This window comes from Vombatus ursinus, unplaced genomic scaffold (genome assembly GCF_900497805.2).
Source record: "Vombatus ursinus unplaced genomic scaffold, bare-nosed wombat genome assembly UNPS02013950.1, whole genome shotgun sequence".
Lineage (NCBI taxonomy): Eukaryota > Metazoa > Chordata > Mammalia > Diprotodontia > Vombatidae > Vombatus > Vombatus ursinus.
Window position 1 is genome coordinate 3,895,593 of NW_020953728.1, and position 27,959 is coordinate 3,923,551.

The 27,959-nt window shown below is 36.3% G+C and overlaps 1 protein-coding gene across 2 annotated transcripts in view; it reads right to left on the reverse strand.

The window, feature by feature from the left end:
• The window catches only part of NET1 (neuroepithelial cell transforming 1), a 99,799-nt gene that overhangs the window by 13,311 nt on the left and 58,529 nt on the right, over nt 1-27,959 (reverse strand). Inside the window, exon 1 of one of the 2 annotated variants that reach the window (XM_027858961.1) lies at nt 3,487-3,798. The exons of the other annotated variant lie outside the window; for it this stretch is intronic. Within the exon in view, the coding sequence (XP_027714762.1) occupies nt 3,487-3,579 (93 nt within the window). The 5' untranslated portion in view covers nt 3,580-3,798. Of the gene's footprint in view, nt 1-3,486; nt 3,799-27,959 lie in introns of those variants that run through there. 2 annotated transcript variants of the gene reach the window in all.

A 27,959-nucleotide genomic window follows, 5' to 3' on the forward strand; every position in this document is an offset into this window, starting at 1 on the left:
GCTCTTCCAGTGAATTTAAAAAGGCAAAGAAATTTGGCTAGGAGGAAAGGAAAAATTTCTTGATATTATCTACAACTTAAATACTGTATAACTATATAGTAAATCAATTTAAGTAACAAAAAAAATTTCCTTACAGTAAAAACAAATGCTGAAAAAAGGCAAATATAAAAAACACAAATTTCTTTTTTTTCTTCAGGCAAACAATAGGTATAGCTTTTATTTTTCCCTTGAACAGCTCAGTTTAGGATCATACAAAGTTTATAAATGATCTTGCAAACATACCCAGAAAATAAACATCAAGTATCTTGCACAAGTCTGAACCACATTACTATTAAAATTACATAATTTCTGTGCAAGTCGTAGGCTTGGCCATTACCCAACTAGTTTTATTAAACAAGAAAAGGCTTGAGTTAGCTTTAGAATTGGGGTGGGGGTTGGGTAGGGAGTTGACTCTGGTTTCTTAAACCATCTTGCCTATTTCCAACATGCATAGAACAGATGTTCAAACAATCAGGTGGCACTTAGTTATTTCCAAATACTGAAGGAAACTTATATGATTGCTATACTAATCAGACTGATGCAACCAAAGCCACTGTACTGTCCATATGCATATAGAGGCTTATATTGGGGCCAACTTGTGACCCAAGAAGAGTGTGAACTCTAGTCAAAGACCACCCAGTGTTGCCATTTTTCCCATTCAACTGCTCCCTGTTAGAATTATTAAGGTCGCTAATCCATACAATTTATTAACTATTCAATTTTGGACTGGAATATTTTAACCTACTAAACAAAATACAAGTTTCTAAAATGAATTTATATTGTTTAAAAGAGATTTCTTTTGGGAATGAGTTATCATTTGAAGCAATTTTTATTGGGAAGTGGAGGCTGTTGAGAGTGCTTCTGTTTCCTTAGAACAGAAATTACCTTGCTTCTCTGCAAATGACCACTTCTGTAGGTTCACAGGAACCTTTCCCATGAAGTTGGTTTTAAGTCTAGTGTCATAAATTGCTAAGTCCAAGCTGGCAACAGTGATTTATACGTGCGTTTGTATACCTGTATATACATATATAACTATACCTCTCTCTACATATATACATATGTGTGCATGTACACACACACACACACTCCTGTGACTGGGTTTTTTTTTTTTTGTTTTGCTTTTTGCCTTTCTTTGTACCCTGGCACTTAACACTGCCTGAAACACAAACATAGTAGGCACTTAATAAATGCTAGTTTTCTGACAAACTGAATAATACTCCTTCCCCACCAAGGCGTAGTTGGCAGTAGGTTTTGTGTATGCTTGTGTGGGGTTAAGATGGGATTACATATATGAAAACAAAAAAGAAATGGATAATACAAACTTTCACCTCAAGGAGAATAATCTTCCACTTCATGAAACTTTTATTACAATACAAAGAGCAGCAATGTGTATTAAACGAGTTAAAGGACTTTCTCCTATAAGCAACCTTTAACCAACAGCAAAGGTCATTTGCAGGGGAGGAGGGGAAACAACACAAAACTCTGCAATTTAAATTTCCATTGTATCATTAGTATTGTCACAACATTTCTCTCACTATGTATACCTTTCTCTCTACTCATAGAGCCATCACCCTAGCTCAGTCCTTTGTCCTAGTTACTAAGAGCCTAGCCTACTGCAACAGCCCTCTAATTTGTCTCCCTGTCTCAAGCCTCTCCTCACTGCAGTCCATTTTTACAAAAACCTTGAAGCACAGGTCTGATCATATCACTGTGACACGCTTTCAACCCCTCTCCCCTCTCAGCCCCCCCCCCCATAAACTCCACTGTTTGGCATTTAAATCTTGTACAACTTGGCCCTGTCTCACCCTCCCACCTACATCACACACCACTCCACTTCGCACACACTGACAGTCCAGCAAGGGGGGACCTTCTTGTTATTCCTCACAAACAACATTTCATTTCCAGCGCATGTGCCTTTGTATTGGCTATTGTGCAGGCCAGGTTTCCTTCAAGACTCAGTTCAAAGCCCCTTCTGGTGGGCTACAGCGAGCGCCAACTCCTCCAGGCATTTATGTACTCTGTATGCTTTTCGTATAGAACTTTGTGTGTGCATGTTGCTCCCCTCAAAAAATTGTAAGCTTCTTGAGAGCAGGAATTGTTTAGCTTAGGTTTATATCTCTATATCATCTGGGATTTAGAAGTTGCATGGTTGAATGCCAGTTTAACTTACAATTTTATCTTACTTCACCTAGATGTTAATAAGAGAAATTGATTTTTCAGATTTTGCTTATTATAAAAATGGATTTAAAATTATAATATATTTAAACATAAAATTATCAAATAATACAGGATTTAAGAGTGTTTTATTTGGAATCACTACACAATGAAGATAACTCTTTGGTTAAATGAGTTCTCTGACCTTTTAAAATGTAAGTAATTTTTGTCTTGTATTAAGCTATAGCACTTGAGGCTGCACATAATGAGAGAATAAATTTGTTAACAAAGGACAAGTATGTAAAATTCACAGAAAGGGCTACCTTAAAAAAGGGAGTATTTATAGCTTACATAACTTTTACTCAGAGACAACTTAAAACTACAAAATAGTGTTCATTTTTACTATTAAAAAAAAGAAAAAATGAATTGTGGCCATATACAACATTTCTTTCCTTTCCTTTTAGAGGAAGAAATGAGAGCTGCAGAAATTCAGTTTAGTTTCCTGGTTCTAAAACTTGCCCAGTTGTTATTTAGTCATCTGAATGAACTTATATTTAAAATACGGCAGATATTTTAAACCTCAATAGTAAGGAAAAAAACAACAAAACTAGTTGATAACAGAACAAAATTATCAAAGTATTGACATTACTAAGTTCCTCTTCAAACATTATTGATAAATAGCCCTTTTATTTAACACTGTGATGAAACACACAAGTAAAAAAAAAAACATACAAAAAGTCATCTATAAAGGAAGCAGTTTTAAACACCAACAGGTATAAGTTTAAATACAAAATGACACTTCTGTTCATAATTGGCATTTCTAAAAACTGGAGAATAATGTCTAACACACAAATCTTTCTTAAAATACTGTCAGATAAAACATCCACTAATTTGTTTAAAGATATGTTTACAAGGAAATAATGATTTCAGACAGTTAAAACAAGACTGGAGATTTAAAAGACTCTGTGCTTTCACCAGTTTAACATATTGCTTTCCTTTTGAGGAAGGGCACAACATGAAAAAGAAGCTGACAGATCAAGAATGAATAAAGTTAAGATATCAGACAACTTTCTACTTTCAATTCCCACTAAGAAACAAATTCTTTTTTATATTTCTTAGAGTACTTAATAGCCTGGTATCTAAAGTAATGCACACATTTTAAACTACGCTGGTAAATATAAACAGTAACTAAATTTACATTTCTGGCCCTTAAATCAGCTTCAAACATTCATAGAAGTTGAACTGTAACATTTAAAACTGAGAAAAGCACTAAAATCATTTTCAAAGCCTTACCTCTTGTTCTCTAAAGGACTGATTATTAACATCTAGGACACGAATAGTCCTTTTAATAGGCAGGAAACTTCCAATTTCATCATGAGCCACCATGCTTTACAAAGCTTCACATACGATCTTTTGAAATAATCCACATCAGATTCAGGTCTACAAAGAATTACTATGGAATTATATGGGTTTTTTCAGCCTAAGCATTCAGCCACCCTTATCTGCCATTTGCCCAAGCTTCTAGCTGTGGTAAAGCTCATGGCTTCACTAACTTCAGGGAGTTCAAAGTACAGGAACCTCAGGAGGAGGGGCAGCGGCGGCGGCAGCAGCAGCAGCAGCAGCAGCAAACTAGCTTAATAGGCTGGCTCCAGGAATCACATGACATTGGTTAACTGACAGCTGCTGGCACACCTAGGCTGCTCAGTTTTCATTGTGTAGGAGAAAATCCTTTACACGAGACATTTGGAATGTCTGTAGTTATTTTCAATGAATATTTTCTTATTCCATAGGATACTAGGCTTGGGTAGGGTGGATATTCCTAATGTATAGCTGAAACTCCTTTGGCATACTTACATTATAATGAAGGATTTAAAAATGCTTTAAAAATATGCTAAATTATTTTAATTTAGTATTTAATCTTTGGCATAAAAGCTAAAATAAATAAGTAATCTATGCAACTGTCATAACCTTCCAGTCTCTTCCTCATTCCCTTAGTTGTTAGTCCCTTCCCCTTTGTAGATATTTTGTTAACTTGGCAAACATAAAAAAAAAAGAATGTCCAAAGAACATTAATAAAGGGGTTTGTATATGAAACTGCATGGTTTGTATATCAACCCCATTAGAATGTGAGGTCCTTGAGAGACCTTTTGCCTTTCTTTGTACATCCAATGCTTAGGATAGTGCCCGGAACACAGTAAACACTTAATAATGCTTGCTGACTCTTTAAAAAAAAAAAAAGTATAAAACTTATGTCCCTTTCAGAATTTTTGTATGCTTTTTTATATATAATTTTAAATGCTTTATTGCACTATATTTGTTTTTCCTATAATCTTGTATTTACTTATGAATGAATGAGAAGCACTTATTAGTTACTACAGTGAAAATGACAAACACCTTGCTAAACCTCAGGAGATATAAATACTTAAGGTAGACGAGCTCTGCTTTCAAGGAACACACATTCTATTGGGGAAAGACAAAATATTTCTGCCAGTCCCTGGAGGAATTTACATTCTAATAGGAGGAGTGGTAGCTAGGGAAGTCACAACAATAATTAAGTGGGAAAAGGCAGTCCACAGCACACCCTTTTCTAAGGTAATGGTAGCAATAATTATAGCTCTTAGGAAGAGGAGTAGAAAGGGGTGAGATACACACAGGGCAGAAAAAGGTCAGGGTGAAAAGGAGTCAATGGTTTTAGGGAGCAACAAAGTCTAATGACTTGGCTTCTCCCCATGACCTCAAGTGCTCTGGTTGTAAGAAACACATCTGTGAGCTTATCTGTAAAGCTGTGTATCCCACCAGGAAAATGTAAACTTTTGAATTGAGGGGTTGAGTTTTTATATTTGTATCCCCAGCATCTAACGCAGTGTACTCCACCTAGTAGGTTCTTACTAGCTGCTTGCTAATTGATTGATACCCAAGAAGAGATAGGATGGTATTGAAGGAAGAGAAAAATCAATGCACCTTTCTCTCCTCTGAAACTGCCCCCCTATCTGGCCTTCTTGTTGGTCTCCCTGTTCTATGCATTTCATCACTGTAAATATCCTCCACTCTTCTAATCAAACTGATCTTCCTAAAGCACAAGTCTGACCATGTTATCCTTCCTAGTCAATAAAATCCAGTGGCTCCCTCCAGTGGCTTACCTCTAAGATCAAATATAAAATCCTTGGTTTTAAAGTTTGGTCTATTCCTACCTTTCCAGTCTTCTTATATCTCCCTCCCTCCCCTTACTCTGCAAATCAGTTACTCTGGCCTCACAAAAGATATTCCATCTCCTAATTCCAGGTAGTTACTCTGGTTTTCCTGCCTGGAATTCTCTCCTTTTCATTGCCATCACTGGGGTTACTTCAGGTCTCAGATTCTTCAGAAAGCCTTTTCTTATCCTCTTTAATGCTAATGCCTTTCCCTCTAAGATTATCTCCAATTTATCCTGTGTATTTCTTGTTTGGACATAGTTGTTTGCATGTTGTCTCCGCCATTAGACCATGAACTCCTTGGGAGTAGATACTATTTTTGCCTTTCTTAGGCAAAGAAATAAGAAATAAGCACAATGCTTGTCACACAGTAGGTGTTTAATAATTGCTTGTTGACCTGTTGATACTAGACACTTGAGATAGGATACAAACACAAAAATGAAAGTCTATACCCTTTTACTAGACAGAAAAAACATATACACAGATAATTATAAAACAAGGTAAGGAGTGACAGGAGGAAAGAAATCAAAGCAGTAAAGGAAAATCTGAGGAAATAAAGCACTGAAAAATTGGGGGGATTAGGGAAACCTTTCAAGAAGGAAATAGTATTTGAACTGATCCTTAAAGGAAGATTCTGAAAGGCAAAGGAACAGATGAGGAGGGAATGCATACAGGGGATAGCTTAGTACGGGAAATAGTACATTTTGTTTGCAATGTATAATATGTAAAGGGGAGTTACGTGAGAAAGGGTTGGAAAGGTAAATTAGAGTTAGGTGGTAGTAATCCTTAAATTCATACTAAGGACTTTATATTTGATTTTGGAGGCAACATGGAGCCATTGTGCTAGGTCCTAGGGAGACCTGGGGCCTTAAGAAGATCAATTTGAAGGTTGTTGAGCATGGTCAGATCTGTGAATCAGGAAGATTATTTTAGCAGTTTTGTAGAGGACGGATTGGAGATGGAAAGAATGGAGTTAAAGAGACTATTACAAAAGTCTAGGTAAAAAAGTGATTGATGAAGGCTTTAACTGTATGTGAATGGAGAAAAGGGACTAGAAGTGAGATATGCCCTTTATAGAAAACTAATCCCTGTTGGGAGAAAATGGATGATCATGTCCTACCACATACCATCCTCACAGGGGCAAGGTCCTAAGGATCTTACAAAGGATCTTCTCCCATTTAACTCCTTTTAGGTCTTTTACTAAACAATCTTCCTGATATAAGCAGAAGTAACAGAAAAAGAGGGGAAAACTACACTCCTTTTAGTAACACTCCCCTCCCACCTACCCCCACCCCAGGGTGGTATTGTCACGCTTTTTAATAGTATGGGAGAGGTGAAACTGTTGCTATCTAACTATCATAGGTGTATATTTACTTGGAATAAAGGGGTTCCCTCAGCTGATTGGGCAGCACTTCTGACCCCCGGATGTGAGAGCTTTATTTAGCTCCTGTAGAAGGAGGCAGTCCCTCTAAGTGGACAAAGATTTTGTTTCATTTCCTTGGTGTAGCTCTAAGGAAGGGAGAGATTTTGGCAGGTGGGCTAGGGAATACTGTATGGGTGGCAGTACAGGGAGAGCACTAGTATCAACTTAGATCCTGGGACAGGTTGCATGCAAAAGGCTTATGACTTCTTAGCCACTTTACTACAGATGACCCTGATGTGTGATAAGAATTAGTTGACTTTGCCAGAAGTATCAACATCTGTGCTATGGCCCTGATGTTACTGGTGCTGTTCCAGCTAATCATTACCACCTCGCATTAGGAGATCTACTGTGAACCTCAAAAATGTAGCATCACATACCACATGGACTAGATTGTTGAGACTTTAGGTGGGGAAGGGAAGCAAACATGGAGTTTCTGGCTTTGTTTTTTTCTACATTTTTTCTTTATTGTGATTCTTGTGGAGGAGGGAAGTGTTGTAAATTTTTTTTCCCTTCTTTTTCTTCTTAGTACTACCTATTCCAGGAGGACTGTCTAGTAAAAACCTTAAAAGAATTCAAATGGTAAAAGATCCTCTAGGGCCTAAGAGATCCTTGGGATTTTGCCATCACATGGAATGGTATGTGAGGACCAATTAACCCCTTCCCCCCACAGCATGGGTTATGCTATATTTTCCCTAAAAGGCCACAAAGCCATGACTTGATCAGAACAAGTTTCATATCTATGCCTTTCTTGAGAAAGCATCCTGGTGACCTCTGGCTTTGTTGATGTGACTTCCTGATCACTTAGGGGGATACCCATCCACATTGGAGTTAGAGTTCTACAGACTTAGGTGGATTCTTCATGATACCACACCCAGCCTAGATGACCAGATACATTTCCATATGGAGATGCTCCCCCCAAGATAAGTGCTATGGCATATCTTAGCTATGTCAGGGCTAAGTAAACCTCCTTTTGTTAACTGTTCAATGACCTATGAGTGCCTCATTTTGTCCCAACATTGAATCTCAAACAACAGGGTAATGTTGTCATATTAACCCTCAAAGTTCATTACAAATTCATTGTCTTCTTCCCCAACACACAACCACCCTTGAGGAATACACCATCTCCCTTCAATACCAATATTTGTGAATTCTATTGGTTCCTACACTTATTTTCCTACCAAATCACCTCAGGCCAAGTCCTGGGTGAGGTTTAGATAGTAGGATTGATAGATAGCAAGTAGCCAGAAAGGAGAGAGCAACACCGATTCCCTACTCCCAGCACTGGACTAGTATTCTGGAGCAGAAGTGTCAAACACTTACTGCAACAGTCCAGAGTGTAGAAGGAACCAGATTAAAATGTTATTAGGACATATAAATAAAAATATAATAGAACACACATAATGTTAGTATGTGATTTTCTAAGTGAATATACTCCTGCCTTGCTGTAGTGGAGGGTGTGAGTAATTCAATGAATCTATAAGCCACGCCGGGTTATGGACAGATCATAGTGGAGAGTTCAGACAAAAGGTCATCCAGTGGAGAAGAAAATGGCAAACCATTCCAGTATCTCTGCCAAGGAAACCCCATGGATAGTATTAAAATGATAAAAGATATGACATTGGAAAATAAGCCCCTCAGGTAGGAAAGTATCCAACACATTACTATGGAAGAGTGGAGGACAACTGCAAGTAGCTCCAGAAAGAATGATGTGGCTGGGCCAAAGCCAAAAGGAAGCTCAACTGTGAATGTGTCTGGTGATGAAAGGAAAGTCCAGTGCTGTGAAGATCACTATTTCATAGGAACCTGGAATGTAAGATCTATAATCCAAGGTAAGTTGGATGTGGTAAAAGTGGAGATGAAAAGACGATTAAACATTGACATCTTGGATGGACAGGAATGGGTGAGTTTAATTCAGGCAGTCATTACATATATTACTGAGAGCAAGAATCCCTTAGAGGAAATGCAGAGGCCCTCATAGTCAACAAAAGGATGAGAAAAGCAGTACTGGGTATAACCTCAAAATGACAGAATGACATCTGTTCAAATTCAAGGCAAACCATTTACCATTAAAGTACTACAAGTCTATGCTCTGACACTGATGCCAAAGAAGCCAAACTTGCTTAAGTCTTTGAAGACCTACAACATCTTCTAGAAATAACACCAAGAAAAAAAATTGTCACATTCATCATAGGGGATTGGAATGCTAAAACAGGGAATCAAAAGATAATTGGAATAACAGGCAAGTTTGGCCTGGGTGTACAAAATGAAGCAAGGCAAGATAGCTCATTGGTCATAGCAAACACTTTTTCAACAATCCAAAATGCAATTCTACACATGGACATCACCATGATGGTCAATACTGAAATCACATCGATTATATAGGTTGCAGCCAAAGGTGGAGAAATTCTATACAGTCAACTAAAACAACATCTAGAGCTAACTATGGCTCAGATCATGAACTTCTTATTGCAAAATTTTGACTTAATTTGAAGAAAGAAGGGAAAACCACCAGACTATATAAGTATGATCAAAATAATATCCCTTATGAATATGAAGTGGAAGTGATGAATAGATTTAAGGGGTTAGATCTGGTAGATAGAGTGCCTGAAGAATTATGGACAGAAATTCACAATATTGCTCACAAGGTAACCATAAAAACATTCTAAATAAAAAGAATAACAAGAAAGCAAAATGGCTTTCTGATGAGGGTTTACAAATAGCTGAAGAAAGATGGAAAGCTAAAGGTAAAGATATACCCAAATGAATGCAGAATTCCAAAGAACAGCAAATGAGATAAGGTTTTCTTAAATGAGCAATGCAAAGAAATAGAAAACAACAGAATGGGAAAGACAAGTGATCTCTTCAAGAAAATTAGAGATATCAAGGGAACGTTTCATTCAAAAATGGGCATAATAAATGATACTGTTGAAGTGCTACACTCAATATGCAAGCAAATTTGGAAAACTCAACAGTCACCACTAGATTGGAAAAGATCAGGCTACCCCCTAATTCTAAAGAAGGGCAATGCCAAAGAATGTTCAAATTACCAAACAATTGTGCTCATTTCACATGTCAGCAAGGTTATGCTTAAGACTCTGCAAGCTAAGCTTTAGCAATATGTGAATCAAGAATTACTAGAAGAGCAAGCTGGCTTTAGAAGAGGCAGAGGAGCTAGACACCAAATTGCCAACATTTGCTGGATTATGGAGAAAGCAAGGAAGTTCCAGAAAAGCATGTACTTTTGCTTCACTGACTATACCAAAAACTTTGATTATGTGGATCACAACAAAATTTGACAAGTCCTCAAAGAGATAGGAGTACCTGATCATCTTACCTGTCTCCTGAGGAACCTGTACGTGGGCTAAGAAGCAACAGTTAAAACAGAACATGGAACAACCGACTGTTTCAAGATTGGGAAATGAGTATGATAAGTCTGTATATTGTCACCTTGTTTTACTTAACTCATGTGAAGAGTACATCATGTGAATTTCCAGGCTGGATGAATCAAAAGCTGGAATTAAGGTTGCTGGAAGAAATATCAACAATTTCAAATATGTAGATGATACACCATTTTGATGGCAGAAAGTGAAAAAGAATTAAGAAACCTCTTCATGAGAGTGAAGGAGGACAGTACAAAAGCTGGTTTAAAGCTCAACATTAAAAAAACAAAAGAAAACAAAACTATGATCATGGCAAGTGGTCCCATTACTTCCTGGCAAATAGAGGGAGAAGAAATGGAAGCAGTGTCAGATTTTATATTCTTGGGCTCAAAGAACACTGCAGACAGCAACTGCAGCCATGAAATTAAACGATGCTTGCTTCATGGAAGGAAAGCTATGGCAAATCTGGACAGCACGCTAAAAAGCAGAGATGCCACCTTGCTGACAAAGGTCCATATAGTCAAAGCTATGTTTTTTCTAGTAGTCATGTATGGCTGTGAAAGTTGGACTAATAAGGAAAGCTGAACACCACAGAATCGATGCTTTTGAATTGTGATGCTAGACAAGACTTTTGCAAATCTCTTGGACAGCAAGTAGATCAAATCTGTCAATAAATTAAAGAAGTTAATTCAGACTATTCATTTGAATGGGTGGCTAGATGGTGCAGTGGATACAGCACTGGGCTTAGAATCTGAAAGACAACTGAAACAATGCTGCAACAATAATAACATTCACTGGAAGGGCAAATACTGAAGCTGAAAAACTTTGGCTACATGTATGGCTGGACTCAGTGGAGTCCAGGACTCACTGGAAAAGACCCTGATGTTGAGAAAGACTGAAGGCAAATGGAGAAGGGGGCAGTAGAGGCTGAGATGGATAGATAGTGTCATAGAAGTAATGAACATGAGCTTAGACAGACTTCAGGAGATAATAAAGGATAGAAGGGCCTGGTGTGGTATAGTCCATGGAGTTAGGAAGAGTTAGACATGACTGAACAACAAAATGAATACACAGCCCACAGGGATCCTTATGTATAATTTAGTGTTCCTTGTTTCCATCGCTCCCTCCCTCCAAAATATCTTAGCACACATTATAAATTCCATCATCATGAAAGGAATACTGGCTTAAAAATTTACAAAAGAAAAACTCCAAGTGGATGAAAAATATCTATTGTTTAGACAAGTGGTCATGAAGTGTTTTTGATCACATACTTTTATCAGTAAAAAAAAATTTGAGCACAACAGATACGTATGTGTATAGATTTACAGATATTTATACATTATGTATATATATGCAACTTTTTATAAGTAATTTATTACATTATAAAACACAAATCTAGAAATTTCTAAATGATTAGGTTAAATAAACAATATTTTTAAAAAATAGTGTATTAATAATTTTGATGAAATTAATGTGATTGAAAATGCTTCATTACGTTTCAAAATCTTGGCTTAACACTTTGTGATAGAATCATACCTTTGAATTACTGTAGTTGAATATTTTTTTTCCCAGTTGAAGGGTACAAATATGATAGTTTTTATAGATAACATAATATTGGTCAATAAAATATAAAAATGAAAACTTTTATACATATCCATTTTCAAAATGTTCCTTTTATATGCACAGATCTCTCTTTCCTTGAAGGGATGGTAAGTATGTTTATTTTTTAAAAAAATACCTGCTAGGTAGCATACTACCAACAGAAATTTGCCATCACAGAAAAGTCCAGCAAGTTTCTTTTTTGTATGTATAACTTATCTTTAAGTTCAACAGTTCTTTTAAGCACTTTACTGTGAGATAACCACTGAACCTTGGGGTGATACAAAAGATTTTCATGGTTACTTTCTACCTCATTACAAAGAATTAGCTGCTAGGTGGCACAGTAGATAGGAGTGCTGGACTGTAAGGGAGATCCCGAGTTCAAACGTGATCTCAGATACTTACTAGCTGTGTGACCCCGCATAAGTTACTTAAGCTTTGCTCGCTTCAGTTTCCTCAACTGTAAAATGGAATAATAACAGCACCTATCTCCCAGGGTTGTTGTGAGGAAATGAGATAATAATTGTACATAGCAAAGCACTACATGAATGCTTTTTAAAATTATTATTGTATAGTTCTAAAATCTAAAGGTTGTATTTTTTTTTTAAGGCAACTGGGGTTAAGTGACTTGCCCAGGGTCACGCAGCTAGTAAGTATTAAGTGTTTGGTCTGAGGCAGCATTTGAACTCAGGTCCTACTGACTTCAGGGCCAGTGCTCTATCCACTGCGCCACCTAGCTGCCCCTAAAGGTTGAATTTTTATAAAACTAACCATATCTGGCAGCAGTTTGTGCACAATGGCTCCAACATCTTTGCTGAAATGGCTTGCCTTGTTCATGAATGAATTCCACATTCTATCTCTATAATCTTTTCCCAGATTGTTTTATTAATTCTGGTCAAAGTAGTCATTTTATTAGTGACTACACTTAAAACAGTTTTTCCATAAAAATGAACTTTTTACTTTTTAAATTAATTTTTTTATTAAACAAGGACCTAATTTTTCACTCTCACTTTTTATACCCTACAAAAAGGAGGTCAGTTAGACAATAAACATTTATTAAGCACTTACTATATATCAGGCACTGTGCTAAGTTCTGGAGATACAAAGTAAGGAACTTACAATCTAATGGGAGAAGGAAAACACACAAAAAGGAAACTAAAAAGTGAGGAGCAAAGGGGCGGAGCCAAGACGGTGGAGTAAAAGCAGCGACTTGCTTGAGTTCTCCCCCAAACTCCTCCAAATACCTATTAAAAAATGGCTCTAAACAAATTCTAAGGCAGCAGAACCCACAAAAAGACAGAGTGAAACAAACTTCCAGCTAAAGACAGGCTGGATGCTTGATCAGAAAGATATATTGCGGAGGGCAGGGAGAGGAGCCCAGTGCGGTGTGGGCGCGCAGGCCGCAGCGACCATGGAGCAGGCCCCAGAGGACTGAATCGCGGGCAGCTGTGGTGGTTTGCAGACTTCTCAACCCAAGAACACCAAAGCCAACTTAGAAGGTCAGTGGGAAAAGTCTGTTTCTATGGTGGTGAGAGAGGAGCATGGGGTCCCAGCCCCGGGGCAGTGGCTGCCTCCTGAGCTTCCTACCCACAGACTGAGAGGGAATCGAGTGGCTGATCAGAGGGGGATTGCAGGGATCTCTCTGCTGGTACAGGATTCTCTTGCTTTACTTGTGCTTGGATCTGGGTCACAGTTCTGGGTGGCGGTCCTAGGGCGAGGAGGAGCGCTGGCGTGGTGGAGTTGGTAGTGGCTGTGGAGAAGAAACCCTCCTCACAGTTCCAAGACAGAAAAGAGTGCTCATAGATCAGAGCACAGGCCAGGAAAGGAGTAAACACCTCGCCCTTGATCATAGCACCTTGAAAGAACTCAAAATTTACAGGTCCCTAGAAGTATCTCTGAAAACAGCTTCACAAAACCCCTGAAGCTTGGGACAGTACATTCTCCACACTGGAAGCAGACCCCTACCTTAACAAAGAGTTTATAACTCAAGTAATTGACCAGGAACATGAGCAAGCAGCGCAAAAAAAAAAGTCAGACTATATTATCTTACTTTGATGACAAAGAAGATCAAAACATACAACCAGAGGAAGACAACGAAGCCAAAGCTCCTACATCCAAAGCCTCCAAGAAAAATATGAATTGGTCCCAGGCCATGGAAGAACTCAAAGAAGATTATGAGAAGCAAGTAAGAGAAGTAGAGGAAAAACTGAGAGTGATGCTAAAGGAGACCCAAAAAAATACTGAAGAAAATAACATCTTAAAAAACAGCCTAACCCAAATGGCAAAAGAGGTCGAAAAAAGCCAATGAGAAGAAGAATGCCCTAAAAAGCAAAATTGGTCAAATGGAAAAGGAAGTCCAAAAGCTTACTGAAGAAAATACTTCCTTAAAAATTAGAATGGAGAAATTGGAAACTAGGGACAATTTGAGAAATCAAGGCACTGTAACACTAATCCAAAGGAATGAAAAAATAGAAGAGAATGTGAAATATCTCATTGGAAAAACAACTGACCTGGAAAACAGATCCAGGAGAGACAATTTAAAAATTATTGGACTACCTGAAAGCCATGATCAAAGACATCATCTTTCAAGAAATTATCTAGGAAAACTGCCCTGATATTTTAGAACCAGAGGGTGAAATAGAAACTGAAAGAATCCACTGATCACCTCCTGAAAGAGATTCCCAAAGGAAAACTCCTAGGAATGTTGTAGCCAAATTCCAGAATTCCCAGGTCAAGGAGAAGATACTGCAAGCAGCCAGAAGGAAACAATTCAAGTATTGTGGAAACACAATCAGGATAACACAAGATTTAGCAGCTTCTACATTAAGGGTCCGGAGGGCATGGAGTATGATATTCTGGAGGGCAAAGGAATTAGGACTATAACCTAGAATCACCTACCCAGCAAAACTGAGTATAATCCTTCAGGGTAAAAAATGGTCATTCAATGAAATAGGGGACTTTCAAGCATTCCTGTGGAAAAGACCAGAGCTGAATAGAAAATGTGACCTTCAAATACAAGACTCAAGTGAAACATGGAAGAGGTAAACAGGAAAGAGAAATCATAAGAGAATTATTAAGGTTGAACTGTTTACATTCCTGCAGGAAAAGATGATATTTGTAACTCATGAGTCACTTGTCAGTATTAGAGTAGTGGAAGGGAAAAAAATTATATTTATGTATAGATAGATAGATAGAGGGCACAGGGTGAGTTGAAGATGAAGGGGTGATATTTGGAAAATAAAATTAAGGGGTGAGAGAGGATTATACTGGGTGAAGGAGAAAGGGAGAAGTAGAATGAGGTAAAATATCTCACATGAAACAGACAAGAAGAAGGTTTTACAGTGGAGGGGAAATGGGGGAAGATGAGAGGGAATGAGTGAATCTTATTCTCATAGGACTTGGCTTAAGGAGGGAATAACATACACAATGGGGTATGGAAATCTATCTTGCCCTACAGGAAAATAAGGGGGGAAGGAGACAAGAGAGCAGGGGGTTGATAGAGGGGAGGGCAGATTAGGGGAGGGGATAATCAAAAGTAAACACTCTGAGGAGGGAAAGGGTCAAAAGAGAGAATACAATATATGGGGGATAGGACAGAATGAAGGGAAATATACTTAGTTTTTCACAACAGGACTACTATGGAAGTGTTTGGCATGACTACACATCTATTATCTGTACCGAGATGCTTGCCTTTCCAATGAGGGTAGGTGGGGAGGGAGGAAGGGAGAAAATTTGTAACCCAAAGTTTTAAAAACACATGTTAAAAAAATAAAAAAATAAAAAAAACCCAAAAAATTATAAAAAAAAAAGTGAGGAGCAAAAGGACTGGGGAGTATGTTGGGATATGATGAAGTCCAGAAGAGTGGTAAATGAAGAGATAGTTAGCTTAGGTGCCCCTCCTTAATTGGAGGTTCTGGGATAAGCTCCCCACTCTCCAATTAGAGGGAGAAAGGAGGGGAGCAAGAAGGTACTGATGAGATGAGTTCCAGGACTGAACTGATCTGGCAGGATAAAAAGGTTCCTGGGGACAGTGAAGTCCAGAGGAAGGCAGACAGGCAGGAAGGGGGAGAGGGAGGGAGTGAAGGAAGAAAAGGAGGAAGGGAAGAAGGGAGAAATCTTTGTAACAAATATGCATAGTCAAGCAAAACAAATTCCAAAGTTGGCAATGTCAAAAATGTGTATTCTGTGTATTTAGTCCATCATCTCTCTTAGGAGGTTATACATTCTTCATTATCAGTCCTCTGGAATCATGGCTGATCAATGAACTGATGAGAGTACTTTTCATAAATTGTCCTAGTTCTGCTCACTTCATTCTGGATCAGTTCATACATACATCAGTTCATTCATCAGTTCTGTAGTTTTTTTTCTTGAATGGTCTCCATCATGTCTTATGGCATAAAAATATTCATTACATTTAGATACTATATTTTGTTTAGTCATTCCCCAAGTGATTGGCATGCAAAAAGTCATTTACTCTTTAGAATTTATCTCTCTGGTATATCATTGTTCAGTGGATCAGGGGAGAAAAACAGTTCTTTGGGTATTTCATTACTGAAACAGAATCTAGCAAATATCATAAACTGAGATGTCAGAAACATCTGTATTTTTACTAAACTGTATAACAAACTTCCTATACTGCGTAAGTTGTTTTAAGACCCATTTATTCACATCTTCAGCGATGCTTTGTCTTTGCTGAAAAAGAAATGCATTTCATCTTTTGCTATCATATTGTTTTTCATGTAATACTTTATAATAATGTTTCCACAATGGTATGTGGCTGTCTTTTGTTATTAAGAAACCCCCAAAGAGGCTTCTAAACATATATAACTGTTTTGTAAAATTTTGTAAGGCACTGGACTGAGTATCACATGACTTTAAACATCACTGAAAGAACTGTAGAAGCTTTTAAATATCTTGCTAATCATGATGGCTTTACGCTATCATTAGGTGATATCTCAATGCAAAATGTGCACAAAGGAAGTGGTTCAGTGTTAAGGATAGTGGATATAAATTATTATTATGAGAAAAAGGAGGAGAAGGAGTAGGAACATGAGGAGGAGGGGGAGAAGAAGCTAACATTTATATAGTGCCTAAAATGTGCCAGGCATTACGCTAAGTAAGCACTTTACAAATATTATCTCATTTCATCTTCACAACAACCCTGGGAAGTAGTTGCTATTAATGTCCTCATTTACAGATGAGAAAATTGGGGCAGAGAGAGGTTAAATGACTTGTCCAAGGACACACAGCTCTGAGACCGGATTTGAATTCAGGTCTTCCTGAAATCTTTATTTCAAATCTTAGACAATTCCAAATTATTTAGGTTGACTTATCAGAATTGATTAGATTTTCATTGTTTATACCTCTTAAACATGGCTGACTAAGAGCTTTTACCAGAGGTAAGAGATGTCAATTCTGTCACTTTCTGGTTGTTCTCTTGTGCTTTCATTATTAGCATCATCTTCAATCTGCAGTTTATTTACAGGAATCTTTTAAAGCCATTTGTCCATTTTGTTAGGGTTAGTAAAAACTAGACAATGTAATCTGCAAATCCATTTAACAGGGTATATGTAAGTGACAATATATTAAAATATGCTGAAAGAAAAGGAACTAGTAAAAGCACCACTATCAATCCTTCTGCACTCTTTCCTCCAGATACCTTGAATACCACATGTAACACATGAATATCTAACATATAGACTAAGTGAGAGCACTAGTGTAAAGCTCAATTTCATTTGTTTTAGGTAAAATTAGCAGTTCTAATACTTTCTTATCACAAGTTTAGTTTAACAGCTTGTGCATCTTCTGAGGTACATGAACCCCACTTTGGAGACAACCAGTCTAGAAAATTGGATGGGTAACCTGTTGAGCTGATCCATTAGTACATATAGTAAAAGATGAAAAATTAATTAGGCCTACAATTGAATAATAAGAAAGTAAATCACAATAGGAACTGGGAAATTCTACAACCCCCTTTCAACAACCTCAAACTTCTCCATAACACAAAAGGCTATCTTTTTAACATTTTAAAATATTTCCAATGATGCTACATGACTACAACCCACTGAATACCACATTCTCCAAAGTACTAATAATGTGGGCTATCCAAAAGCAAGAAATAGGTTAAATAGGCTACAATATATTACCAATCATAGATGTACACAATAAGTGGTATATGACTGAAGATGGGCTGGTCAAATAGAAAGAGTAAAAAAATTACTAAAAGATGGATAGTTTGTATCCTGTTCTGGCACACAAGTAAGACATAGAGGGAGGTTTCTAGCACATGTTGGTTGACTCCTTAAGGAAAATTTATGGGAGTTTAGCATCTCATTGGATAGACTGGTTGTGGTCTGCACAGCTGGAGGGATTATAAATCCATTAAATATTGAAATATGGAGGCGGAGACAAAAAGGCAGAGAAAAGGCAGGAAGTTGATCGAAGTCTCTCCAATTTCCCTCAAAACAACTTTCAATCAAGCCTCAAAACAAATTCTGGAGCAACAGAATCGACAAAAGGACAGGATGAAACAATTTTCTAGCCCAAGATAACTTAGAAGGACTGTCCCACTTGGGTAAAAGAGGAGCGCAGCCCAGTGCAGGCGGTGTCTGGGCAAGCCAGCAAGAGGCCTCCAGTCCCAGCACAGATCAGCAACCAAGGCTCTGTGGCCCCAGCTCAGCAGGCCAACTGCACAGTGAGCTAGCTGTGAGGTCTCTAGTCCCAGTGCAGCAGGCAAGTCACCAGCCCCAGAGGCCCAGGGGTAGCAATCCAGTGATCTGGCCCCTAGCCTGGTGCCTCCTATACCCAGGACCAGAGCTCAACTTGGAAAGTCATGTAATAGTCTGGAAAATAAGCCAACCCCCCCCCCCCCAAAACTCCCAACAACAACAACAACAACAACAACAACAACGACGACAACAACAAAAGGCCCTGACCATAAATAGCTACTATGTTGACAGGTAAGATCAAACCAGGACAACAATGTCAAAACACTTACATGAGGAGCCTCAAAAAGGATATGAATTGGTCTCAGGCCCAAAGTGTCCTCCTGGAAGAACTCAAACAGGATTTAAAAAATCAAATAAGTGAGGGAGAAGAAAAATCAGGGTAAAAAATGAGTTATGCAAGAGAATCATGAAAAAAAGAGACAATTCCTTGGTAAAGGAAGCACAAAAAATGAAAAAAGATATACAAAAATTCACTGAAGAAAACAACTCCTTAAAAAGCAGAATTAGCCAAATGGAAAAGAAGGTATAAGAGCTAACTGAAGAAACTAATTCCTTAAAAATCAGAATTGGACAAATGGGAGCCAATGTATCTATGAGACATCAAGAATCAGTCAATCAAAATCAAAAGAATTAAAAAATAGACTAAAATGAAAAACACCTCATTGGAAAAACAATTGACCTGGAAAATAAATCCAGTAGAGATAATTTAAGAATTATTGGACTACCTGAAAACCATGACCAAAAAAAGATCCTGGACAGCACCTTTCAGGAAATTATCAAGGAAAAATGAATTGAAAGAATCCACTGGGGGGCACCTAGGTGGCGCAGTAGATAGAGCACCAACCCTGGAGTCACGAGCACCTGAGTTCAAATTTGGCCTCAGACACAAAACTTGACACTTACTAGCTGTGTGACCCTGGGCAAGTTACTTAACCCCAATTGCCTAAAAATTAAAAAAAAAGGAGGGGGCAGCTAAGTGGTGCAGTGGATAGAGCACCAGCCCTGGATTCAGGAGGACTTGAGTTCAAATCTAGTCTCAGACACATAACACTTACTAGCTGTGTGACCCTGGGCAAGTCACTTATCCCCACTGCCTAGTCAAAAAAAAAAAAAAAAAGGAATCCACTGATCACCTCTTGAAAAAGATCCCAAAACTAAACCTCCTAGAAATAATATAGCCAAACTTCAGAACTCTCAAGTTAAGAAGAAAATACTACAAGTGGCCAGAAAGTAACAATTCAAATATGCAGGAATCACAGTAAGGCTTACATAGGATTTAGCAACTAATACATTAAAGGACTGGAGGGCTTAAAATATGATATTCCAGAAGGCAAAGGAGCTTGGATTACAACCAAGAATCAACTATCCAGCAAAAGTGACATAATCTTTCAGGGGGGAAAATGGACATTCAACTAAATTGAGGACTTTCAAACATTCTTGATGAAAAGACCAGACCTGAACAGAAAATCTGATTTTCAAATACAAGATTCAAGAGAAACATAAAAGGTAAACAGGAAAGAGAAAACATAAGTTCTTCAATAAGGTTAAACTGTTTACATCCCCACATGGGAAGATGATAACTGTAACTCTTAAGAACTGTATCTCAATTAGGGCAGTTAGAAGGAGTATACATAAACAAAGGGTATGGGTATAAACTGACTTTGATGAGATGACATAAAAAAATTTTTAAGGGGTGAGAAAGAGGACTGCACCGGGAGAAAGAGCGAGAATGGGGTAAATTACATCACATGAAGACGCATGAAAGAGCTATTACAGCAGAGGGAAAAAATTTAGGGGGAATGAGCATTGTTTGAACCTTACTCTCATTGGATTTGGCTCAGAAGGAATAACATACACACTCAGTTGAATATAGAAATCTATTTTACCCTAAAGGGAAGTAGGAGGGAAGGAAGATAAGGAAAGGAGTGGGGGGAAGGGGCTGATAGAAGAAATGGCATATTAAGGGAGATGGTGGTTGGGACAGGGTAAAAGAAAAGAGAGGAAAGTATAAACAGGGACAAAATAGAATGGAGGGAAATACACAGGTAGTAATCATAACTATGAATGTGAATGGGATGAATACTCCCATAAAATGGAAATGGATAGCAGAGTGGATTAAAAATCAAAATCCTATGTTGTTTATAAGAAACATCTGAAATAGAGATACACAAAGAGTAAAGGTAAAAGGCTCGAGCAGAAATGAGAATACAATGTCTTAATAAAGAGAATAATAATGATACAACATACCAAAATTTTATGGGATACAGTCAAAGCAATACTTAGGGGAAAATTTATATCTCTAGATATTTGCATCAATAAAATAGAGAAAGACCAGATCAATGAATTGGGCATAAACTAAAAAAGCTAGGGAAAAAAATTAAAATCCCCAATTAAGCACCAAACTGGAAATCCTGAAAATCAAAGAAAGAGATTAATAAAATTTAAAGAAAACCATTGAACTAAACCATTGAATTAAAACTTAAAGTTGGTTTTATGAAAAAAATTAAATAGACAAACAATTGGTTAATTTGATTAAAAAAGAAAGAAAAAAAACAAATTACCAGTAACAAAAATGAAAAGGATGACTTCAGCACCAATGAAGAGGAAATTAAAGCAATCATTAGGAGCTATTTTGCCCAACTGTATGCCAATAAATCTGATAATATAAGTGAAATAGACAATTATTTATAGAAATATAAATTGCCCAGATTAACAGAAGAAATAGAATACTTAAATAACCCCACTTCAGTTTAAAAAAAAAAAAATTTGAACAAGTCATCAATGAACTCCCTAAGAAAAAATCTCCAGGGCCAGATGGATTTACAAGTGAATTCTATCAAACATTTAAAGAACAATTAATTCCTATACTATATAAACTATTTGGGAAAATAGGTGGAGTTCTACCAAATTCCTTTTATGACACAAATATGGTACTGATACCTAAACCAGGAAGAACCAAAACAGAGAAAGAAAACTAGAGACCAATTTCCTTAATGAATATTGATTCAAATAAAAAAAAAATTTTTTTGATGCAAAAAAATTTTAATAAAATACTAGTAAAGAGATTACAGCAATATCTCACCAGGATCACACACTATGACTAGGTGAGATTTATACCAGAAATATAAGTCTGGTTCAATATTAGGAAAACTATCAGCATAGTTGACCATATCAATAACAAAACTAACAGAAATCACATGATTATCTCAATAAATGCAGAAAAAGCATTTGACAAAATATAGCCCTCATTCCTATTAAAAACACTACAGAACATAGGAATAATGGAGCTTTCCTTAAAATCTATCTAAAATCATCAGCAAGCACTATCTGTAATGGGGAAAAGTTAGAAGCCTTCCCAATAAGATCAAGGGTGAAGCAAGGAAGCCCATCATCACCACTATTATTCAAGAGAAGAAAAAGAAATAGAAGGAATTAGAATAGGCAACAAGGAAACAAAACTGTCACTCTTTACAAATGATATAATAGTATACTTACAGAATCCTAAGAATCAACTGAAAAATTAGCTGAAATAATTAACAACTTCAGCAACGTTACAGAATATAAAAAAACTCACATAAATCATCAGCATTTCTATATATTACCAACAAAGCCCTGTAGCAAGAGATAGAAAGAGAAATTCCATTTAAAATAACTGTAGACAATCTAAAATACTTGAGAATCTACCTGCTAAGACAAACCCAGAAACTATATGAACACAATTACAAAACACTTTCACACAAATAAAATCAGATCTAAACAAATGGAAAAATATCAATTGCTCATGGGGAGACTGAGCCAATATAATAAAAATGACAATTCTGCCTAAATTTACTTATTCAGTGCCATATCAAACTACCAAAAATATTTTACAGATCTAGAAAAATAACATTCATCTGGAAGAACAAAAGGTAAAGAATATAAAGGAATTAGTAAAAATAAAAAAATGCAAAGGAAGGGTATCTAGCCATAACAGATCTAAAACTGTGTTATTAAGTAGTAATTGTCAAAACTATATGGTGCTGGCTAAGAAACTGTGTTGAATCAGTGGAATAGAGTAGATACACAAGACACAGTAGTAAATGATCATAATAATCTAGGGTTTGATAAACACAAAACCCCAGCTTCTGGGATAAGAACTCACTATTTGACAAAAACTCCTGGGAAAACTGTAAAAGAGTATCACAGAAACTGGGTATAGACTAACATTTTAACCCATATACCAAGATAAGGTCAAAATGGATACATGGTTTAGACATAAACAGTGATACCACAAGCAAATTAGGAGAGCAAGGAATAGTTTACCTGTCAGATCAATGGAGAAGGGAAGAATTTATGACCAAACAAGAGACAGAGAACATTATGGAGTGCAAAATGGATAATTTTGATTACATTAAGTTGAAAAGATTTTGCACAAACAAAACCAATGCAACCAAAATTAGAAAGAAAGCAGAAAACTGGGAAACAATTTTTACAGCAAATGTCTCTGATAAAGGCCTCATTTCTTAAATATATAAAGAATTGAATCAAATTTATAAGAATACAGTTTATTCTCCAATTGATAAATGGTCAAAGGACATGAACAGTTTTTAGATGAAGAAATTAGTTATCCATAGTCATATGAAAAAATGCTCTAAATCACTACTGATTAGAGAAATGCAAATTAAAACAACTCTGACACACCAACTCACACCTATCAGATTGGCTACTATGACAGAAAAGGAAAATGATAAATGTTGCAGAGGATGTGGGAAAATTCAGACACTAAGCAAACTGTGTCTTACCCTTTGATCCAGCAATACCCCTACTAGTCTGTATCCCAAAGGAATTATAAAAAGGGAAAAGAACCTACATGTCCAAAAATATTTATAGCAACTCTTCTCGTGTTGGTAAAGAATTGGAAATGGAGGGGATGCCCATTAATTGGGGGATGGCTGAACAAGTTGTGGCATATGAGTGTAATGGAATATTATTGTGCTATAAGAAATGACAAGCAGGAGGAATTTGGAAAAAAGACTTACATAAATTGAAGCAAAGTGAAATGAGCAGAACAAGAACACTGTACACAGGAATAGCAACACTGTGTGATGATCAGCTATGATTGACTTAGCTCATCTTAGCAACATAATAATTCAAGACCATTCCAAAAAACTCATGATGGAAAATTCTATCCTCATCCAGAGAAAGAATTCATAGAGTCTGAATGCAGATCGAAGCATATTATTTTCACTTTTTATTTTTTGTGGTTCTTTTCTTTTGGTCTGTTTCTTCTTTCACAATATGACTGATATGTTAAAAATTATCTTTATATGTAATTGGAAAAAAATAAAATGCTATTTTAAAAAAGGAAAAAAGAATATTGAGATATATTTTATGCCTGTACAAACAGCATCTTAGACAGCACTATTTATCCTTGTCAATCATGAATCATCTCCTTGGTCTCCCTGTCTTGTGTGTCATCACATCAGTCCAATTTTCCTTAAGCACAAGTCTGACCATGTCACTCCCCTACTCAACCAACTCCAGTGGCTTCCTATTGCTTATAGGACAAAATGTAAACTCCTCTCAGGCCTAGAATATGCTCCTTCCTTTTCTCTGCCTCAAAGAATCCCTCTCTTTCTTTAAGATGTAGTGTAAGCATCATCTTCTGCACAAAGCTTTTCCCATCCCAAACGCTAGTGTTCTCCCTCACAAACTACCTTGAACTACAATGTATATTATTTGTAGTAACTTCATGCTTGTTACATATACATACATACATATAATATTTAAAGATATTTGTCTATTAAAATGTAAACTCCTCACAAGTATGAGTTATTTCTTTGTTCTTGTTTTTCCAGTGGCCAACACAGTGCTTGGCATATGGTAGGTGCTTAATAAAAAATTGATTAAAAGCAACTAACTCAGATTAAAAGTTTCATATGAAACCTCTATTTTAGTCAGCAAATTGAAACAATACCCTCCAAGTTACTTCCTCCATGGACATTCCTTTCTCCATCCTTCCCCATTATCCTACCATTTAATCCTCCCTTGTGACCAAGAAAATACACACACACACACACACACACCCATCCCACAGCGACCATGTCTAGAAAGGGTTTTATATATTTTCTGTCCTGGTAGTTTCCCCCATTTCTCTGCCATGTGGGTATGTTTCACTTATCTCTTTTCTAGAAACTTTACTGGTTTTTCCATTAATCAGAGCTCCATTAATTTTTCCATTAATCAATAAGTCATCTCTTACTCTTCCTACATAGAGAAATCTAAAAATAGTCTTGACCAACTAATCTCATTTGCTTATTAACTTTGTTTTTATTTTATTATAAAAGGAAATGATAATCCAATTAGAATTGGGGCATATCTAAAAAACTGATTTGCCTTAAAACAATGAAACAGACTATACATTTTAATTTATTACTGACATCTTTTGTTTTCCCATCATCTTCATTACTAAATACAATCCTTCTCCCTTGTTTTTCATACACAGAAAGCCATCCCTGATGAAGAAGGGGGTGGGTATATGGAGTCTTGATAATACAGGAAATGTTTCACACCCATAATCCACCAAAAAGGAGAGGAAGGTATTCATCTCTTCCCCTGGGCCAAACTTTCTCATTAAAATTATACAGATTTAAGTTTCATTTTTTGTTGTGTTCTTTCCAATGACAATATAATAGTCATTGTGAACATTGTTTTACTATTTTGTCTTAGTTCATTCTGTACCAGTTCATCTAAGTATTCCTATGCTTCTCAGACTTCAAATTCAACATTTCTTACAATGTAGTGATACTATAAAACATTAATGAAATACAATTAATTTATTCATTCTCTAATCACTGTGCATTTGTTTCCATGTGGTGCTATGAATATTTTGGGACATTTGTTTTTGTTTTTTAACCTCATGAGGGCTTATGCCTAGCATAAAAGTGGGATTTCTCAGTTAAAGAGTTTGAACATTTTAGTTACACTGAGGAAAAAAAAAAAGGATAATGCCAAATTGCTTTTGAGAATGGAAAGCTCCATTTACAGCTCCAACAAGGTCTACTTTTCTGCAGCCCCTCCAACATTACCTGTTTCTATCATTTGTCTATCTTTTTGTCAATCTATTTGCTTGCATGTGAAATGAAATTTCAAGGTTGTTTTGATTTTCATTTCTTATTATTAGTGATGTGGAACAATCTTTCATTTGGTTGTTAGTAGTTGGTAAGTTTTCTTTTGAGAAGTGTTTCACATTCTTTGATCACTTATCCATTGGGGACAAGTCCTTGGTCTTGTAAATTCTATTTCATACATAGCTTGGATATCAGACACTTAACAGGAATAGTTAATATCAAGACATTCCTGGCCTCACTCCCACCCCTGCTTCCATTCTTATTCTAGGTACACTGATTTGTGAACAGGGATACTTTAAACATACTACTTAGCTTTAAAAAAAAAAAAAAAAGATGTGATTCATTTTCTTAACTACTATATTTCAAAGAGCAAAAGAGCTGGGGTTGCATCCATGAATATCTTATCCAGTAAAGTTAAGTATAATCCTAAATGAAAAAAAAAAAAAGGACATTTTATGAACTGAAAGACTTTCAGGTATTTGTAACAAAAAACCAGAACTCAATGGAAAAGTTGATATAAAAGATCCAGAATATAAGGAAATCATTAAAGACTAATTATAAGGCACTGATTAAGGTAAAACTGTTTACTTATGATATATGAAAATGTTATTAATATTAGTTATTATTAGTAATAGTATTCTTAAAACATCATTACTAAGGTAGTTTAAAAGAAAGGTTGGGGCTGAGTTGTGTATGATAGGTAATTCTAAAAAACAAAATTGGGTAGGAAAAAATTAAAAGGAGAAATTATTTCATGAAAACAGAGAATGAAAGGAAGAACTAATACAGAAGAAGAAGGTGGGGGTGGAGGGCTGGTTATATTGGAACCTTACTCTCATCTGGGTTGAAGAGGAAACAACATAAACTTCTGAAGAGGTTCAGAAGTCTTCTGAACTTCTAGAGAGGTGAGAAAAGGGGGATATGGTGGGGGAGAGACTTTTAGAAGGGTATACAGATTAAGATTAGGAGGATGAGGTGAATAGATAAAGATAATAATAGATAAGGAAAGGACTTTTAGAGGGGTGGGTAAAATAAAGAATATGAGGGTAAGGGGAGAAGATAAGGTAATAAGGACAGGGTGAAAAGAGGCTGAGAAAGAAAACAGAAAAAATAACTGGGCATAGACCAATATCTTACACCATTTACCAAGATATGGCCAAAATTGATATATGACCTAGATATAAAGAGAGATTTTACATGAAAATTAGAAGAACACAGAACATATTACTTATCAGACTTATGGATAGGCAAAAAATTTGTGAATAAACAAGAGATAGAGAGCAAAGTTAGGTGTAAAACGGATAATTTTGATTACATGAAATTAAAAAGTTTTTGTGCAAATGAAACAAATGTAACCAAGATCAGAAGGATAGCAGAAAATTAGGGGAAATAATTTATACACAGTTTATCAGATAAAGGTCTCATATCTAAAATATATAAAGAACTTTGTAAAATCTATAAGAATACAAGTCATTCCCCAATTGATAAATGGTCAAAGGATATAAACAGGTAATCTTCTGATGAAGAAATCAAAATAATTTATGGTCATATCAAAAAATGTTCTAAATCATTACTGATTAGAGAAATGCAAATTAAAATAACCTTGAAATATCATTTTATACCTACTGGACCGTCTAAAATGATAGAAAGGGAAAGTGACAAACTTTGGAGAGGATGTAGAAAAATTGGGACACTAATTCATTGTTGGTGGATTTGTAAAATGACCCAACCATTTTGGAGAGCAATCTGGAATTATGCCTAAAGAGTTATTAAACTACCATGGTCCGTTTCTGAAGATAATTAGGGAAAAAGGAAAAGAACCTATATGTTCTAAAATGTTTATAGTAGCTCTCTTTGTGGTGGCAAAAAACTGGATGCCCATCAGTTGGGGAATGGCTGAACAAGTTGTGCTATATGATTGTGATGGAATACTACTGTGCTATTAGAAATGATGAGCATGATGATTTTAGAGAAACGTGGAAGGACTTGCACAACATAACGAAGAGTGAAATGAACAGAACCAAGGGAACATTGTATACAGTTAACAATAATACTGTTTTAAGAACAACTCTGAGTAAATGAGTTATTTTGAATATTGTAAATACCCAAGTTCACTATAAAAGACATACAAAGAAATCTGCTATTTACATCCAGAGAAACAACTGATAAGTAGAAGTATAGAATAATTTTACACACACACACACACACACACACACACACACACACGTATATACCTATTTGGGTCTAATGATGGTCATCTGGGGAGGAGGGAAGAAAAAAAGAAATTTACATGATCATTTTGCTGTATAGTTGAAAGGAATAGCAGGTTGTGCATG